At 38.5% G+C, this 19704-nt stretch overlaps 1 protein-coding gene across 6 annotated transcripts in view; it reads left to right on the forward strand.

Annotated features, from left to right (window-relative positions):
- Positions 1-19704, forward strand: part of COBL (cordon-bleu WH2 repeat protein) — a 115387-nt gene that overhangs the window by 83608 nt on the left and 12075 nt on the right. For 5 of the 6 annotated variants that reach the window (XM_018070081.2, XM_018070083.2, XM_018070085.2 and 2 more), the window contains 2 exons: positions 6085-6397; positions 18870-18973. In XM_018070081.2, coding sequence (XP_017925570.2) covers positions 6085-6397; positions 18870-18973 — 417 coding nt within the window. The remainder of the gene's footprint in view (positions 1-6084; positions 6398-18869; positions 18974-19704) is intronic. The other variant, XM_018070082.2, reaches the window with a different exon arrangement.

Below are 19704 nucleotides of genomic sequence, written 5' to 3' on the forward strand. Positions count from 1 at the left end.
GGTTGGGATTAACTATGGAAATGCTGAAGATTCACAGTGTGTGTCTAATAACACTCCATTTGTAACTTTCTGATGGTATGTCTGGTGAGACATCCTTTGTGAGTCTTTTAATTTTTTTTGTTGGCTAGCGTGTAAAGGAATGGATTTACTTCTGTTTGCAGGGTTTGTGCAGTGAGAATAACTGCAATTAAAGAATCTATTGGAAAACATAAGCATGGGGCATGAGACTAGGAAGGAGACTGAAAATGTCTCATTGTGTGAGAACTGGGAGTCACATGCAGGACTGTGTGAGTCAGCAACATGCCCTTACAGTGATGAAGCACTAACCACAGACTGGGTTGCACTAGCAAGAGCACAGCCAGCAGATCAGAGAAGATGATTACTCCCCTTTATTTGGCTGCCATGAAGCCACATATGAGTCCATTGTCCAAAAGTAAGTCCAGTTTTGAGTTCTCTAAAACAAGGTACTGACAAACCAGAGGCACCAGAGTCTGGCAGAAGGCATCAAAGACATACATGAAGGTGCTTAGGCAACATTCAGCCTGCAGAAGGGAAGAGCAAGGAGAATTTGAATGCTGTCTTGCATTGAAAAGGAAGAGTGAGCCAGACTTGTCTGAGATTCACGGCAAAAGGATAAGACTGCAACAGTGACAAGTTGCAGCTAGAAATTTTTTAGTTTGACATTAAAGAAATGTTCTTAAGTGGGAGAAGCATTAGACATTGCCCAGAGAATGATTCATGATTTTTTCCAGGGGTCTTCATGCTTGGAGATTTTCAAAGCTCAGCTGCTCAAGGTCCTGAGCTACTTTTTTGAAGCTGGAAGTTATCCTTGCTTTGAGGAGGACATTGAACTAGGTGACCTCCAGAGGTTCTTTCCAAATGAAATTATTCTGTGATTCTGTGACCTAAATGAGCTGAGCCAACATTAAGCTGCTCTACATCCTCAATTCGGAGGAGAGCTGGAACTGCAAAGCGTAGTATCTCTCCTTAGCCTTTCCTGGCCCCAGCTTCAGTTTCTGCAAGGCAGTTACAGAAGTTGGGAGAGGAGTGCCTTGGGTCTCGAGCTATTCCCCCACTCCTCTCATGCTATTGTTAGTCTATAACAGTGGGCATTTATTTTCTCTTTGTTTCTTTTAATTTTTTTAAAAAATAATGTATGCATGTAGGCTCAAATATGCTAAGAAGCATGTTGAATTATAATAGTTTTAATTATGATAGGGAGACCACCCATTCTTTCTCGTGCTTTAACTGCACACTGAATAGTCTTTAACACTTATTTCTGTGTAAAAGTTTTGGATTGATGAGCAGAAGGAGTAAAATGTAACAAGAACACATTGTACCTGTAGGAAAACTCTTAAGCTAATCTATGTTGTTTTCATTATCTCTGTAAATAATTGGCACCACAAATGTTTTCTTTTCCCATTTCTTCCATCAGCCTTCTTCCAAGTGTACAAAAAAAGTGCACAATTTTTTAGTACTGGTCTTTGGTGATAGTCTAACTTTTTACTGCCCATACAAATAATTAGAGCAGTGTTCCTTTCTCTTGCTAGAAGTTTTAAGTACTGTCATTGAAAGAATTATGTTCTAATTTGGGGATCATTATTAGAATTAATATTTTTTAACATCAAGAAGTTTGTAATTTTTTTTACAACTTCATTATAATAGACTATTTGAACTATGGTAAAGCAATTTTTAGTCCATGAAAAGAAAGTTTTTTGGCAGTGGAACAAATGATGAAAGAAATTGTAAAACAATTACCAACCTCTTAGCAAGAGTCAGATGAGCTAGAGGAACTCTATGTCTCTTAAAACCCTTGTGAAGTTCAGGTTACTCATCATGTAGGGGTGAATCAACTGTTACATCTTCAGAAATGCTGTTGCATGTACTGTTTCTGTCATTATTGAATGTGACAATAAACCACCAGCAGTGCTGTAAAACCAGAAGGTCACAGCACTTTCTGAACAGTTACGACTTACGCCCTGTGCCCATTGGTCTCAGAAGGAGTGATGGCTTGGGCTTTGCTGACTGATTTTGTGAGTCCAGGTGGGACATGCATCTTTTGAACACTTAGGTCTGATTCTAGTCTCATTCAAATTCGATGATGGCTATTTTAACAGTAGTAATCAAAGTGAGTATTTTACCCATGGTAGTTTTTTAACTATTGAATTAAATCTTCATTTCTGAAAGTGCTGATTTGCATTTAAACAAGGTGAGGTTTATCTGTCTCCCCATCATTGGCATTCTGTATGAGTAATGTGTACATATATGCGATATCAAACTGCACGAGTGCAGATATGACTCCTCTAAACTCAGAGTTCAGTGTTTTCCTAATTACTTACAGACTACTGAGATTAAAGCAACGAGATTTCTTTTGTGTTAAACAAGAAGCTCACATTCTTTACTCATGAGCTCTTCTCTTTCCCTCTTGATGATCACGGGCAACATTCTTGCAAACAGACATCCCCCTCTGCAAGAAAGCCTTTGTAACGTGTGGTTGACCTAATTGTGCAGCGACAGCATTGCTGCTGCGAATCTGGGAAGATCCCTTCTACAGCACTCATTTGGGCTTAGCAGTGTCTGCAGCGTGAAGCAGGACATAGGTAAGCAGCAATGCAGGGCATTGACGGACTCTCTCCAGTTTCACTTGTGGGTGAGATGTCCCACGGGGATTTTAGAATGACTTGGAGACAGTGGGCCAACTTCTACACCCCTTTCAATATCACACCCCACCTGATGCCACTGAATGGGGTCACATGTGACTTATATATTTGAAAACTCAGTCTTCTGAGGTACAGAAGTGTTTCAATAATACGTTATCTGTGGCAGTTATTACTTGTGTGTTCAGTCCTGAAGCAGTTGCTGCATGCTCTTTCTGAAGCTGGATATGTCTGCACGAGGTTGTGAAGATCAGAATCTGAAAGTGTCGTAGTGTTATGAAAGAGAAAAGAGAAGCAAATGTTGAGATTTTTCTTTATTCGACCAGCAAATAACCTCAGTAACTGCCATCATTGTGATCACACTGCGTTTAGTGTGTGGTGGTTTTATGCAGGTGCATCCCCTCGGAGAAAAAAATATGCAAAAATTACAAGGCTGAATCACATCTACTACTGGATATTACCCTATTCTCCATGTAGAATTAGAAAGTTTTATAAGGTATATCCTTACTCCTAAAGTCAAGACTACTCAGAAAAGTTGAGGTAGGCTTTTTTCATGTCATGTATCATTACCCAGTAATGCCCATCCATCTTCAGTTTGCCCCAGTGAAGACTTAATCAAGCATGTGGAAGGAAAAATAGTTCTTACTTAATCCATCAAAGAATGGCTCAGATTTAAAACAGGGGTGTTTTAGTGCTGCTCTTAGCTGAAACAAGGTTGTTAACATGACACAGAACCATCATAGTCATGCTTTATATGTGTGCTTTCATGTTCAGACAAGTAGCCAACAACTCTGTTCAGTGCCATGCGTTAACTGTGTTAAAAATTCATGAATCTTCTCGGTGAAGATAAAATGGAAGTGCTATCAGACAAACTGATAGGCTTGAAGAACGGGGGACATTTTGGTTTTACTTCAGTAGAAAGATATCTGTTTGTAGTTCTCTGCTTCAGGATAAAACTGCCGCTGAATGAGAATGTTCTTATTGTGAACTGGGTGATTCAGCTGCCAAGATCTAGACATAACAGGGATTAACTTGCACGTGGACCCTGGTAATAAGAGAATTATTTTTCATTTTATTTGTCAGTATGTGGGAACAAGGAGCTGGGGGTAGAGATCCTGCCACCGAGCAGGGAGAGCCTCGAGTGTTATTACTACAGTAATACCAAGTAGGGCCATGTGCCCAAAAGGATCTAAATCCCTGAGCTGAAAGATGCAGGAAATAGTTGCAGGCAGGCAAGAAGAGGATGAGGAAATGGGAGAGACAGCTAGGGAGGAAAAGGCTGCCATCCTGGTGTCAGGATCTGGGAGTAGGTCCTTTGTTATAAATTGCTGTGCCAGCTGTAGGGCAGAGGTCATTCATTGCATCCAGGTGACAACAGATCTGGCCCGTATTATATAGAGATCTCTTTGCATCAAAGTATACTGCATTGTGCATTGCTTCAAAATCTTCCCGTGTGCTTCCACTCTTCAACTTCCACTCTTTAAATTGATTTCTTTGCTATCCTACTTTGTCCTGGTTTTAACATATTGTTGCTTTTACTAATGTTTTGGTGGTGGGTTGTTATTGGGGTTTTTTTGTTTGTCTAAAAGCCAAGAAGGCTATATACTATTACTTGTTTCCTCACTGTCTGGTTTTTTTGGGTTTTATTATTTGATGTTCAATGTCAAATTATTCATATTTATGCTTCATGTTAGTGTTTTCCTACCTGTAGTTCTGTCATGAGCCTCAAATCCATTCAGTGGCATACACTTAGTTCCTGTAATTGCCATTTTAAAATGGAATGATCTCTTGGATTAAATCTAGAATCTAGAACTAATGTTACAGAAAATAAGGTCAAAGAAATCAAATAACATTTCCTCCAAAGTTGCAATAGAGTCTTTGGATCATCTTCCATCATTAATACCGATGCCTGACAGCACTTAAAACTTTAATCATGATTTGCAACCTTATGAATTTTATTGCTTCTGCTGTCAGAAATCAATTTCAGTACTTAATGGCATCTTGTAACCTCAGTCAAGGAGAATGTTGGCTTGATTTTTATTCTGGTTCCACTCCAAGTTTCACTGCTAAGCTACACCCTTATAAAATTATTTCTGTGACATTCTTTAACAAAATTGTTTTCAGTTCTCTGACTTAAAGAAAATACTTTTGTGTATTCAAAATAATTCAGAAGTATTTCTCTCTGTTGATAATTTTTATTGAGCTGTAGCTTCATGTAAGCCTCAAAAAGTTGTAGATTCTGACCATAAAATACAGTGAAGTGTATGTTTAATCTTAGTCATGCTTATAGACTTGGGATTTCTCATGTAATTAACATCCACCACAAGTGTCTGGAAGATCAGACCATAAACTCACTTTTAATCTTTCTTTTGCTTACCGAGGTTGTAGAAGTGAATGGCTTATAATTCCACACTTATAATTCCAAATTAAACATTTAGATTAGTCTTTATTGATTCCTTTTGATCAGGAGACATATGTTTGGGCTCGATCTTGTCTTTCATCACTCAATAATTTCAGTCATTGAAATTATTGACCTTGTTGGGAGTTCTCCTTTAATAGTATAATTGCATGGTGGAGTCTAGAGTACTTTTCTTAAGGAAAATTAAAAAATTCTATTTTTTACAAAAAGCCAACAAACAAACAGAAAAGGGGGTAGCTCACAGGGACCGAACTAAAACAGAGTATGAGAAATTGTACTGTGTCTAATCTTCTCTCAAAATTTGCAACTTTTAATAGAATTGAACATGCAAAGGGCATATCCCTTGATCTCCTTTATAAGTGACTAAACACTGGAAAAGTTTCTGCTTTAGGCATGACACTTTCTGCTTTTCTCTACATTTATTAGTAGATTTTATATGCTTTGAAAAATAGACAACTGTTATTCTCCCACTTAAAGCAAAATAAATATTGAAGGTTGGTAAAATAAATGACACCCAGTGGGCCAGCAGTAGATCTAGTTTACCAATTCAGTATCCTGTCTGGGAAACACTGCCTGTTTTTACCTGTATATAGACTTCTTATTAGAAATATCATTACCTGTTTGGCAGAATGGAAGAGGAACAATGAGATTATGTTGACAGAAGGAATAACAAGAGTGATTTCTTGAACCGCATCATTTAAACTTGGGTCAATTCCCCAAGAAACTGTTCCTGGAAAGTTGTTTCTTCATAGAATTAGGGAAACTGATATGCTATGAAAGTTATAAAACCCAAATTCCACAGAACTGGCAGAGCAAACTGCCTTTCTAAAAGCGAAGGACGTAATTTTTGTCACTTTTCAAATCATCTTTATCTTATATACAAATACTGAGCTCCCTCCTACTATTTCTAATGTATTTCATGTGGGTTTTTTCCAATTACAAAAGAATAGCTCTCTGATTTATGTACTGATGACTTTGAGCTAACTTTCCTTGCTGTATTTCATTTAGAGAGCCTGCTGTCTGCACATGATAATGTTTATGTAGTGGATGACACAGTTCTGGAGCTATCAGAGGTGGAAGAAACGGCATCAGAAAGCAGCTGTTTTGCATCTGAGGACACCACAGAGGACTCGGGTGTTGTGAGCTCCCCATCTGACATTGTGTCTTTGGATTCACAAAATGACAGTATGAAGCTGAGAGACATCAAGCTGGTCAATGGTTACATGGACTCAGCTGAGGCAGATGCGATGTGTGGCACAGAGACATGTCCCGTGAAGAACACCTCCTGCGATAGCGTGGGATCTGATAGTGCTCCACAGAGGTAAATATTTACTTGCCACCAGCTCTGTGAAAATATCTTGCATGTCATCCTGGTAGGGAATCATTTAAGAAAACCAATTTATACTTTCTTTTGCTCTTTCATAAACCAGTACCATTGCCAAGTGACTCCTCCCAGTGGAACGCTCACTGCCAAATCCCCTCCAGTGACATACTTGTAGCAACAGGCAAAGGTCACTTTTTTGTTTGAACTTGTAGTTCATTTCTTGCAAAAGACCCGCTGCCCTCCAGAGTTGATTTCTTCAAGGAGTCTGAAATAATTTTGTTACAGTTTGGTTTATTTTGTACTTCTGATAGCATCTGAAGTGTTTAAAATGTTACTATGTGTTGATCCAGAAAAATGACATGGAGGTCATATAATGGAAAATTCAAGCCAGGTGGAAAATGATTGTATGCAGTGAACTTTGGAGATTGGTTTGGGAGTGTGTGCATGTATCTATATATATATTCACGTACTGCTAACCTGCACTGGCGTTATACCTTGGGATGGTTTTTTTCAGCATATTTCCTTTTTTTTGTTTTTTATTTTCACATAAACAAACATTTTTCTGCAGTTTTTCCAAGAAAATACAAGAACCTGGAATTTAACTAGGAACTGCCTTCAAGCACAAATGACTCTGACACTGTTAGTTTGCCAAAACTCACATAGTTGGTGGCAGGGCTGCAAAGGGAACCCAAAATTTATAGGACTTTGCAAATACAAACTGGCTAAATAGGAAGCTGTGCCTCCAGCAAGGAGGGTGGCCTGGTAATACTGACAGGGATCCGCTCTGTGTGATGCTGCAGAGTCATGGAACAGGGGCCAGAAATTCCTCTGAATTCTCAGTTGACACAAAGTCTGTGCTTTCTGGTCTCTCTCCATTTAGCTGCTAATCTGTAGCCCCTTCATAAGGGTATGTATCATGACCTAGTTATTTCCTTCCACACATTTCTGAGTGAGAACTTCATCTTCGATCATGCAGTGGGGGATAACTTAGGGATGAATTAGGCCAAAGTCAGTATTTAACCTATTGGAATGATCTTAAGGTTTTTCTTTATCCATTAGTATCAATGGGGACAGGGTCAAGCCTCACTTAGATACTTGCTCAAAAACACGTTTTTCTTGTGATTTGTCCTTTTGCAGCGTCTTAGGCTGCGAAGCAGTTTCTATTGGAAGGATTAGATAGGCTAGTATTGTAACTGCAATTAAGATCACTTAGATTGATCCTTGTGAGATAAATAGGCTATTCCACCTTTCCTCAAAATGCAGGATCTAGACTGGCTAGAAAAACACACATGCACATTCAGTGGGGGAGGAAGAAGTTAGCATTTTGTTGAGCAAAGACATCAAAGCAAAGCCCTGTAATAACAATATTAATAATCTACAATTTGGGGGGAACTTTTTCTGGTTTTTTAACCAATTAAAGATTGACCATAGGTCATTGTGACACACTCCCTCCTGAAAGTCAGTATTCTCTTCCTTCAGCCAAAGATATATATTCTGTATATTTAGATTTTTCTTTGCCACACAAACACACAAAATTTTTACTAGTTGGAAAGAGTGCACATAGAAGAGACAGCAGGACGTTTCATTAGCTGTCCAGCAGGACTGTTGCTTAGGGGTCTTGCTGAGCCAAAGGAGAGGAATCTGGAAGGATAGTATGCTGCACTGCCTGTTGAAATCAGGAAGGTGGTAACTTCCCCCCCTCAGCTGTTGTGAGACCAGTGCTGTAGTTTCATGTCCAGCCTTGGGCCCTCAGTCCAAGAGAGAGATTGCCAACCTGGAGAGGGTCCAGAGGAGAGCCACTGAGAGGGCTGGGGCCCTGGAGCACGTGGGGTATTTCGGGCAAGGGAATCAACTAGGTAGTTCACTTTGGGAAAGCAGTGTGGGTTAGGAGGGATCTGATTGCAGTCTTTTCCTAAACCAAAGGAAGAATACGAGGCTTCTCATAGGATATTCTCAGGAATACACTGTGAAAGGACAGAAAGCAACTGTCACTAGCTGCCCTAAAAGAAATAAAAATTGAATATAAGGAGGAAATTCCATTAACTGGGAACTGTTAAGCAGTGGAAGAGGTTGCCCAGAGAAGTCAAGGAATCTTCGTCTCTGGAGATTCTCAGAACTCATGCAGGCAAAGCTTTGGGCAGCCTGGTCTGGTTTTGAAATTAGCCCTGCTTGGAGCAGGAGGTTGGACTAGGCTTCCAACTTATTTTTTTCTGTGATTTTATTGTGCTAAATATTGTGTATTTATCTAATATATCCATAATTTTAAAGGAATGATTTGGGACTAAAATAGGATACAGTCGTTGTTGTTTGGAGAATGCAGTTGTTTTTCATAAATACTATTTATTTTTTAGGCTCTGGGAAGGCAAAATTTCTTCAGATCAGCTTTAGCGTATGGCAAAAACTTAACGTTTGTGATGTATTTTAATCTTATGTCATCAGCCTCTTAGATTGACATAACAGTGATGCTGATAGTAATAACTTTTAAAATGTGCCAGTGATATTTGAACGTAAATCTAATTCCACTCCTAACCTATCTTTGTAAACAAAACAGCTTTGAAAATTGTGCTTCTCTAAATCCTTTTGAGGTCAAGTTACTAAGTTTTCAAAAGCCACTTCCTAAGCATAGAAGGAAGGAAAAAATAATTTTTTTAACCTATTTGCATGCAATTCTTTTTTTAATTGGATATAAATCAATTCTGAGTACAATTTTGAGTACATCCAAATCTGGAGAACATCAGTTTCCACTTCCACTGTCAGAACAGCTGCCACCCCGCTAATAAAATGTGTTGGAAACTCTGAAATTGTACAAAGTTCTTTGATGAACAGGCTGCTTTCAGGACCAAACCAGCCTCTTAAGTCCACAGACAAGTCAAAATGTGAATAATTGATACCAAGCTATACAGAGCTTTAAATATATTTCATAAGCTACAAAACTTAATGGAAACTTTTGCGCAGAGCTTATTCATTCCTTTCCATCTTCTTCTTGGTACACTAGTGATCCATGTACCAAGATCTAACTGAATTCTAAAAGGAAGATAACAACAAAGAAAATTGGAAGAACATGTTGCTACTGTAAAGTAGCGGTGGTTAACAGCAGTGAATCTGAGTCCTCCTTGAAGCTAAAAACTACTAAAGCCATAAATTTTATTTAGTGACTAATTTGGCCAAGGCTTGGGGAAAAAAGGTTAATAAGAGTAATGGAAACATTTAGCTTGTAATTTTAAATTGTAAAACTGACTAAAACTTGGGCTTTTCACCCAGTGAAATAACAAATTCCTAAGAATTTATAATGCTGTGTACTAAAATCATTTTGTACTCTGTGGGTTGTGAGAAGTACCGTTAAAGTGGAAGCAAATTATATTTAGAGTGTAAAGGGCTATAAAAAGATCCAGGTAGTATTTTACACATGCAAATGTGAAGAACTGCAGTGAAGAGCAGAATCAAGTCCACAGTTCTTACCTACATTTGGTCCAGAGGCTTAGCCTGTGCTTCAGGAGATCAAGAATATTTTGCCATGTTTCTTACTTTAGTTAATTGTGTGTTTAGTTTTAAATTCATTTTTCTTCAAGTTTCTAGAATTGTTTACTGGGTGTCCTGGGTGATCTCTGTGTGACTGATATGCCTGATAGCATCAGAATATCACGTCAGGTTCTTCGTCTGCTGAAGTCAAGGAAACTTGTGAGCATTTAAGGATACAGTCTTTGACATGCGATAGGTTTGTCGGCACATAGCAGGGTAATAGTATGTCCGAATCAGAAATGACATGTACCACGGGCTTTGGACAAACAGAAATGATAGCCACAGCAGAGCTCGGTTCTCATTCAGTTCCCAGAGCAGGGAAAAAGAAATTTCTAAAAGAAGGTACATGGATTCTAGGGTTTCCAAGCTGCTCTATGGTTTTGTTTTCCAGTACATGGGAGCAACTTGCAAGTGCACTATTTTTTGTTTGATTCGGTTTGGTTTTAGGATTCTTCTTCAAGCAATAGTGATCTAAATACACATATTAATTAGCAATTAGAATATCAAAACAAGTGTCAAAACACTCTACCCTTAGCTCTACCTGTTAAACCAACTTGATCTCTCTGTCCATGATACCCCCTTTTGCCACTGACTGCTTTTTTATGGTAAAAGCCATAACACAGCTATCGTATCTCATGATACATTTGTACAGTACCTGGTGGAGCAGAACCCAGACCTCAGCTGGAGGTGCCAAGGGCTAAACCGTATAAATAGTTGACTATATGCAACGTTTGGCTGTGAATGTTTTAATATTAACTGCTGACTCTGAACGTTGTACTACATAGTTCTCTTTATTCATATCCTTTCTTACGGTTGATGTCTCTGTGTTATGTATCTGTTCACCAGATTTTAATATATAGTGTTAAATGAGTAACAAGAAAACCACAGAGAAGCTGAAATGTTGCTTATGTAGCAGTAAGTACATCTCATGATCTCACAGTGTTGCAACCCTGTCCTCCCATACCCCCTCTTTTCCCATCCCTTGTGTGGTGTCATCACGCAAGCTCCTAGGGGCAGGGATCAGACAATTTTATATGCCTATAAAGCATCATGTGCACCTACTGTCTGGAGCTTTATAAATAATTACACATTAAAAAATATGTTAAAATAATATTATTAGGGATGCTAGGTCACACACTCAAAATTAAGTAACTTTAATATTAAGGCTCTCTGTATAACCTTAGATTCCCCCCTTTAACCTTAATTCCCCCTTTTGGACAGTATGACAATGTCTCTAAAGTTAAAGTAGTACTCAATTTTGTTGTATTTTCTTTCTAAGTTTCAGAGCTCAGTTAATAAAACAAGTATACCACCATTCACTCAGTTCAAATGCTGTTCTGTAAACAGGACTATTTAATTTCCTTTTGCTCTTTTTATCTTTCTTGTCTCACTAGTATCCACGTGCCATGTAGGCTTTAATTCATTTCTTTGCACGGTGGTCACATGATATGAAGAGGTGGCATTATCCTGTTTTAGAGAAGGAGAGCTGATGGGCAGGGGGTCAAGGCAGAGTGGTGAACAGTTACACCACACAGGACCACATTTTTCAGAGGACTGAGTATTAAACAGCATTTCATATATCCAAATGCAGCTCTCCTTTTCCTCCAAATACAGTTCTTGGAAGACATTTGAACATTTTGGCTGAAATAAAATAATAGTATGATCACGGGCATGATATAAATTGTCATTTGGACTGTCACTGGCAAAGATGTGTAGTTTCTCAAATTTATAAGCAATTGAAATCAGGGTTTTAAAAGGGTCTTAGGAGTGGCTGATTCCACTGACCTCTCTCAGAGCAGGATGAACACTTTAAAATACAAGACCTTCTTTTAAATTTTGAAAAGGTTTTAAATATACTAAAATGTTTAAAAATAAAAGTATTTTAAAATGTAAAGGGAACTTTGTAGTTATAAACCTAAATAAATACAGACTTGTGTGGGACAAGAAGATAAAATACCTTCCAAAGGTCTGAAAGGGATTTTCCCCTCCCTTGAGTGTCTGTTTCAGTAGCCATGAGAGAGGAATATTTTTTCAAGTACAGCTAGTGGAGGACATAGGGTGGGGGCGGGGGAACCCTCCAGAGATCAGTTCATGTTGTGAGTCTGGACAGAGATAATCCCATTTCCTCCCTTTCTCTTGGAAGAATTTGTTACCTTTGGCTCTGATCAGGATTGCTGAAGCTACTGGGAGGAGATGAGTCCTCTCAGTTACCACTCTGAGAAGTACTTGCTGTTTGCTACTAAACTCTTAGGGTTTTGATGAGTTAGTTTAAAACAAAAGCTTGAAACTATAGGGGTGGGTGAACTTGTTCTGCTTAATTTTCAATGCATTCAAATTCAAATGTTACAGGGTTTTGTATTCCACTTGGGAAAGACAGGAGAGAAGGAGAAGTCAGTAGCTGGAGAGAATTCAGCGGCCAAGCTGGTCAGAGGAAATAAAAACAGTGAGTAGCAGAAGGCAGGCAGGAAGGAAAGAGAAAAACTGCAATGAAAAAATAGCACTGTATTTATGTATTATATATACCTCTGTGCATAAACACATTCTGGTACAATTGCATGTCACTTGTAACTATCTCTGAGAAACAGGAGAAAGTTTTATTCTGTTATTTCTCTATAGAATAGATCTGATTTTAACTGGGTAGGTGCATTTTACCTTTTTGAAAACTGTTTTAAGGACTAGGAAGGTAGAGAAAGGGTTAAAGTGACAGGGAGAACTTCAGGGATGACAAATTATTTATTAAGACCCAGATGTCTGACAGATTTGTAAGCCTCTGCTTCTTACATAGTTTTCCTTCCTTATCTTTGGCTTTCCCTTTCCTCTTGTTCCAGAAAACTCTTTAATTTTGAATACTCTTGTGCACTTTTTTGCTGGCAGACCTTCATGTAGCAAAGATATTAAGGATATTATGGTTAAGTAACAGATACTCACAGTTGTTATAGAACAAGAATACAGATTAGCCTTTCTGTTAAACTCATCCACTAGAAGAATGCTGTATACTTTGGAGCTGTAGAATATTTTAAATACTAGAGAGCAGCTTGAGTTGCTAAAGGTGTAGCGCTGTCTTCTGGTGAGAAAGGCTCTGGTCCTTGCTCTGTTTCTAATTTTTCGGTGTAAACCAAGAGAAGTTATATAACTGTGCCATCTTTTAACTTGCAGTGTTGTATTGCACAGGTGATATGGCTGTATTAAGATTTAAATCATGCTAGTCCACTTTCCTGACTGTTTCTGGCAATGCCATCCGCCTGCAGGCTTTCCTGTTGAGAAGCTGTTGCCAGAGACCTGTGCGAGGAGGGGGTAGTGGGGGCATGCTTCCAGCTGTACAGCAACTTCCAAACTGCTGCTTATGCAGCAGGGACCCTGGAACTGACATATGTCATGGCACTCTGGAAGCTTAAAATCACCCTGGTATGTAACAAGCTTAGAGATTTCTAGCACTAAACCACAAAACGATGCTATGCAAAAGCATTTTCATTTGCTTTCTGTTTAGATTCTTGACCAGTAACCGTGGAGGAGAACTATAAAAGGACCATAAACTGAGCTGCTGTTGAAAAATTACTTCATTTTCCTCCTCACCTATATTTGCAATTTTTTTTGTTAATTGGGTGGTAGTATATCTGCAGACACGGCTGGACCTGTGTATTACAGGATTGAAACATAGTTTAATTCAATCTCTGATGATTTTAATTCAGCATAGGTGCAAATGCAGCGTAAAGATCTTTGTTTGATGTAGTCCCACAGAACTAGACTAGACACAAGACTAGACACTAGACTAGACACTAGACAGAATACAAACTAAAACACTTGGAATGGAAATAATCCCTGTACCTTGCTCTCAAAAATATGTGCAGCTTTTTTTAATTGCTCATCTAAAAACATAAAAAGCAAGGTTATCTGCCATTCAACAGTCTATGACCATGTGCTTTTTCCCTTTCCTAGGTGCCTGCCACTTTCAGAAATCTTGCATCAAAGACAAATGATGACTTGTCTATGTCACCAGTCCTAAGTTTGCTGTTCAGTCTACAACTTTTGAATTTTAACAGGCTTTGGTTAAAAAATTATGCTCAAGTTCTCAGGAGGCAGTAGAAATGGACAATATTCCCGGTCAGGTCATGACTTAGGTGACCAGAAAGTCTAGCACTTACACTAGCTGCTCTCCTGCTGCTGTTACATTCCTTTCTTGAAAGGAAATGAAAAAAAAGTCATCTAGGTAAGAAATGCAAAGAATAGAAACATGGTCCTTAGGATTGTATAAACCACTGGTTAATCTGAACACAGTTACGTACACTTTTGAAGAGTACTTTGTTGCCTCACTCACAAAAACAAAGATATAAACAACCTGACTTTACTTAATGCTTTCTTTCTGGCCTGATTGAATAGTTTTCAAAAAGCTTCAGCCATACTCCCTACTACTTAAAATCACTGAGCATTAGTCTTGTCTGTAGTACCCACCTTGATATATACACAAGGTAGAAGCATTTCTCATTCCAGCATTTGTGTAAGAGGTGAATATCATGGATTCATTTTAAAGAGGACAAATTTGGATACATACAGATGGATTAATGCAAGTCCCCAGTATCAGACTGGGAGGACTGTAAGAGCTGGGAGGAGAGCCTGGGTTCTCCAAAGTCCAGTCTGGAGTAACCATATCAGGTTTTTCGTGTTGGTCAGTCCCTCTTAGCTGCCCAAGACACATGTGAGAGAAGCTGAATGTTCTCAATGTCCACTGAACTACCTCATAGCTGTTATTACGTTCTTGTGTGTCCCACTGCACAGTGTGCCTGTCTGTATTTGACTTATTTGCAGTGGGTCTGTCTCCCTTCTCTTCTGTTACTACTCCCTAGTAACAGATTCACAGGAGCCATGTTCTCAAGTCTTTCAATGCAACTAGTACTGTGCAAAGAGCAAGATTTCAAGTCATATTTGGTTAACCTGAGACATTTCTACTACTGTTTCTTCTTACCTGCTGCCACTCAGGTAGGATATGGGTTTCTCTGTCTTCCATGTTACGTCTACCAGCCCCAGACAGATGTCTTGAATATCCTACAGCATTTAAAATGGCACCAGGTGCCTGTGTTTAGATGATTGAATGTCTTCCTTGGTCCTTTCTCTGCAGTTTGCATAGGTCTGTGTTTTATTTCAACAGTTATGGTAGGAGATGTATCTCTGGGACCATACACGAGGTTCACCAGAACTCGCAGGAAGTGCTCAGAGAAACTTGGGTCAGTTTTGTCATTTACAGACCCACAGCTAAAGCTGCTCTAACTATAAAAAAATGGCAGCTTCTCTCATTTCAAATCCCCTGTCTTACAACTGGTTTGGGTTTATTTTAATGCAGCATTTCCAGCTAGTTATATAGGAGCATTTTCTCTCCTTCTTAGAATGTAAACTTTCTCATGAATGTCTGTCTCCCATGGCACTAATTTGGTAAAATGCTGTTGTAAGTTTCATTTTGTCTCCAACTGTGCAAATGACTGCCAAGGAACAATTAGGAGTTGTAGCCTGAGCTCAGTGGAACATTAAATGCTGTAGTTTAGTAGTCACTTTGCTCCATTCTGTGCTCTTGCACAAATCTCTGCTAATCTACATAAGTAATATATGCACAGGCTTCCAGGAACTGCACACATTTGCCATTTCGAGCATAGGCTAAATACTCACCAATGCTGTATTTTTAGCACCTCACGTTTTACCAAAAAGGCAGCATAAAGGTTATCAAGTTCCTCCCAAAGTCAAATTAAAAAGCGGGTATGGGAAAATGCCACTGGTAATGTTTATCCAGAATGTAAAACATGGTATCAAAATAAGTCATATTTTTCTTGGATTCTGACCAAAAGAGAGCTGTCAACAAAAGAAAAGTATATAGGGTTAGAAGGGAGGAAGGCTATGGAAAAAAAAAATTTAGAGGCCCTTTTGTTTTCCTTTTCCTGTGAGAAAGAGTCATCTTAGGCATGTTTGTAAGTCATGTGAGCTACTGGAAACTACAAGACCTTCACCTCACGAAACACGTATCCCATTTTAAAATCACAGTGATAAGAATTTTAAGAAAAACCCTTGTGCCTAATCTATACCTTCAGGCTTGCTTTGAATGTGAATTTGGAGATGCGTTGAACAACAGCTCTTTTAGAGATTTAGAAATGCAAAATCTGCTTTTGCTGAAGCTCCCTCTATGACAACAAATAAGAATCCTTTCATTTTCACTGCATTGTTCTCTTTCCTTCAGAAAAATTCTGTGAATTGGATATTATTTTCCCAGTTGTCTAGATAAGGAGATGGAAGCAGAGACTGAGAGGCAAATTATATATAGTCACTGCATAAGTGCAGAGGATTAATGAAAGAGACCTCTGCTGACTGTTGTGCCCAGCAAAGAGAGGATAATATTGCTGTAAGGTGTCATTGAAAGTTTCCCACTGATAGATGTGAGAAAAGAACTGGTCAGTGCAATGGGCCTACGCTCTGTGTTTGGAGTCCAGGAATGCTTGTTCTCATCCCATATATGTTTTTCTAGATAAATTGCCCATAAAATTCTCAACCTAATAGTCCCTCTTATTTCCTGTAAAAAGCCCAACACAGGCAACCTTAGTAAAACAGATTTTGGCTGTATTTTAGAACAGTCAGGCAATAGACAGAAAAATATGATCAGGTACCAAAAAAGTGGTGAGCTGGCATGGCCTTTTTGGAATTATGTCGTGTAACGTCCAAGATTTTGGAAGCAACTTCTCCACAGTAACTTAGAGAAAGAGTCTCACTGTGTGTCTCTTATTTGCCTCCAGCTGTGTACAACTATTCCCCAAGACCAGCTTTATAAAGAAGAAAGTGATATTTGCCTTTCAGACTGGATAGACCTTAGCTGGTGCACAGTTTGAGCAGTTCTCCCATTGAAAATGCTCCTTCTGAGTTTGCAAATAAATTGCTTTAAAATGCACTTGGAGGAGTGCATTTTATAATCATTTTATAGAACTTTCCACTGTGAAAACATTATGAAACTCATTCAGTTCATTCTTTCTGCCATCTTCAAGTTGAAAGTTTTGTTTGCTAGTTTTCTCTCCCAACCTGAGTGCTGCAATAAGTTTAAATCTTCTTGTCAAATTGCTTAAATGAGTAATCTCATGGATTTGTGTATGTGTGTGAGTGTGTGCCTCAGGGTACAAAAGGACTGCAGTGTTACAGCACTAGTTTCCTCCATGGGAGACTTCAACTGATTTGTGCCACTGGTCTTGTAATCCATCACAGGGAAAACTCGGTTTATGATGAATCTTGCAGTGTGGGTGTTGAGCCTGAGCATCATTAGTTCACATTGGCTTGTGGGGATGTTCAAGACCTGTCAAAACTCAGGTCAGCGGCAGATGTTGTAAGAAATTGTATTCCAGTCACAGAGTGCTGTGTCTCTTCTTCTGTATTTAAGCAACCAGTGCGGAATACTGCCTTAGATTCCAGTTTATGAAACCACTTAGGCACACATGAAGCCTTGCTGTCTTGAATTAATCCTGTCTGTATGTCCAGGTACACAAGAATGTGTGTATGACAGTTTTGGAAGGCTTCCTTCAAGGTGTACTTCGTTGTTTTCATTGATCCCACATACCTGAACTCAGCTTTGTAAGTGCAAGGCAGTTCAGGTACAAGTAGAAGGACTGGGCTCCAAGACTACTACAAAAGACATGAGGGCAGGTGAATGCTAAACAAATAAATAATAAAGTAAAATAAAATTAAATACCTGATTCTTCAACATGTGCTTTCAGTTACTCCTGGTATGAGCAAGGAAAAATCAAACAATCAAATAGATAAAAAGGAATCTGCATTGTTGGACATAATTTAAATCAATGTCAGGAAACATCACCGAATTTTTATTCCAATTAATATCTTCAAAGACAGCAGATAAATGGCATTTTCAGGCATTTTCATTTGTTTGCTAAACTACAAAAAAAAATGTATCATCTGTTACTCTAAGTATCTGTGCTCTTAAGGGTTTGATCTTGAAAAGGGCAAATCTGCTTCACCTGACCAAAACTAGTTTAAGTGCGGCTAGAATGGAAAATTACTTTTTCAATAGGCTAATCACAAGGGCAAAACTTAGGTAGTAGGTCACAGACAGCGATGTCTTAAATTCAGCTGAGATAACTGGGAAAAATGAATTACCCAATGTGAAATTCTAGTTTCGATTATTTAGATAAAAACTTTCTACTGGTCATGATTTTATTTTCTAAATTTTTTCATGTTTTGTAACAGGTTACCACACGTTGTTTTTCTTTTAATTTTAGGGGGGTTTTTTTGTTAGGATTTTTGTTAGTTTCATTTTCTTTTTCTTCTTTTAATAAGCTAAGACAACACTTGGCACTCATTTTGATTTCAGACTTGTTTTAGACCATTGTACAACTTCATCAGATTTCTGGCAAAATCAGGTCCCTTTTTATGTTTCATTAAAAGCTACTCTCAAAGGATTAGTTTCTCTTTTCTCCTTCCCTCCCACCCCTCAGGATGAAGAGCAATTGTCCAACAGTACATTAGCTATCTTTATTTTCATTATCATGCTATTTTTATTTAATTCAGGTGCAGATATATTGATACAGCAGGTGCACAGGATGGCTAGTGATCTGCCTTACAATTGTATGGATACACAAAAACTTTGTCTTGGCATATGCTGTGTTTCTGCAGTCCAGCTGAAATGTGTACTTCACAGTGAAGCTGAACCATTTCTTTGCAACAGGCTTTATTAATCCTAGTCTTTCGATTGCCAGCACACTTGAGTTTGCTCAGGCACCACCAAGATCCTTCCTTGTTGTGAATGTGTCAGTATGGTGGTATGTGTCTCTCAGGCCACATATTTGTCATACTTTGGGGAATGAGTTTCAGAATACCAGTGGAACCAAGGGGGGTGAAATGATGATGTGTTTCAGAGCAACAGTGCAAAGCTAAAAAGTAGGGGAGAGACCCAAAGTTTTTCTCCTCTTTCGTGTAGCAGACAAGATGAAGCAATGGCTTTGGCTAAGCATGACAATGAAGATACATTCATTGAAGCACAACTCCAGCAGACTTTGGCTGACCTGGATGAAGATTTAGAAGGTAGGAAAGTTACCTCTTAAGTACAAAAGAGAGAGAAATAACCAGTAGATGCAGAATAATCAGTTGTACTCTGACACATCCTCTGCATTTCTCACTAAGATCACTGGGAACAACTCACAGGTCTGCGGCAGAATGTGGTCCACCCAAAGTGGTTGCTCTTCCTTTGCTTCAGGAGCAGCCATCTTTTGTAGGCTCGCACTGAATATTTTTCAAATTGTATATCTGATCATCATTGTATTTCAGTGTCTGCTACCAAAAAGAGATGAACAGTAGTTAATGGACACATTTTATAGGCCAAATTTGGTATAATTTCCCTGACTTAAGTGAAGCTAAACCAGTTGTGAATTTAGCTCTGTGTTTAATGAACAATGCCTCTGTTTTGTATTTTATCATAGTGAAGTGGAAAAAGGATGGGACCTTTTTGTAGCCAACACCTCCTCTGTGTTAACAGGCATATTTAAAAGTTAAAAATGGGAAAACATGAATTAGTGGGAAGAGAGAGAATGTCATATTGTGCTCCTCTTTTTCCTACTGTGGATTAAAAATACTTCTCTATTATTGGTTTGTCAAAAAATGGCATTGAATAGTTTTTTAAAATTTCCTATCTTTATTTTAATACTTCTACAGTGGACTAGATTCTGATTTGATTTCTTGTGAGTTCTCTAACGTGGCAATTCCTTAGCTTCTGTTTTGTAACCTTTGATTTATGCCAGTGAATTTGAAAGGATATT

Source organism: Manacus vitellinus, unplaced genomic scaffold (genome assembly GCF_001715985.3).
Source record: "Manacus vitellinus isolate BGI_N305 unplaced genomic scaffold, ASM171598v3 scaffold_17_pilon, whole genome shotgun sequence".
Taxonomy (NCBI): domain Eukaryota; kingdom Metazoa; phylum Chordata; class Aves; order Passeriformes; family Pipridae; genus Manacus; species Manacus vitellinus.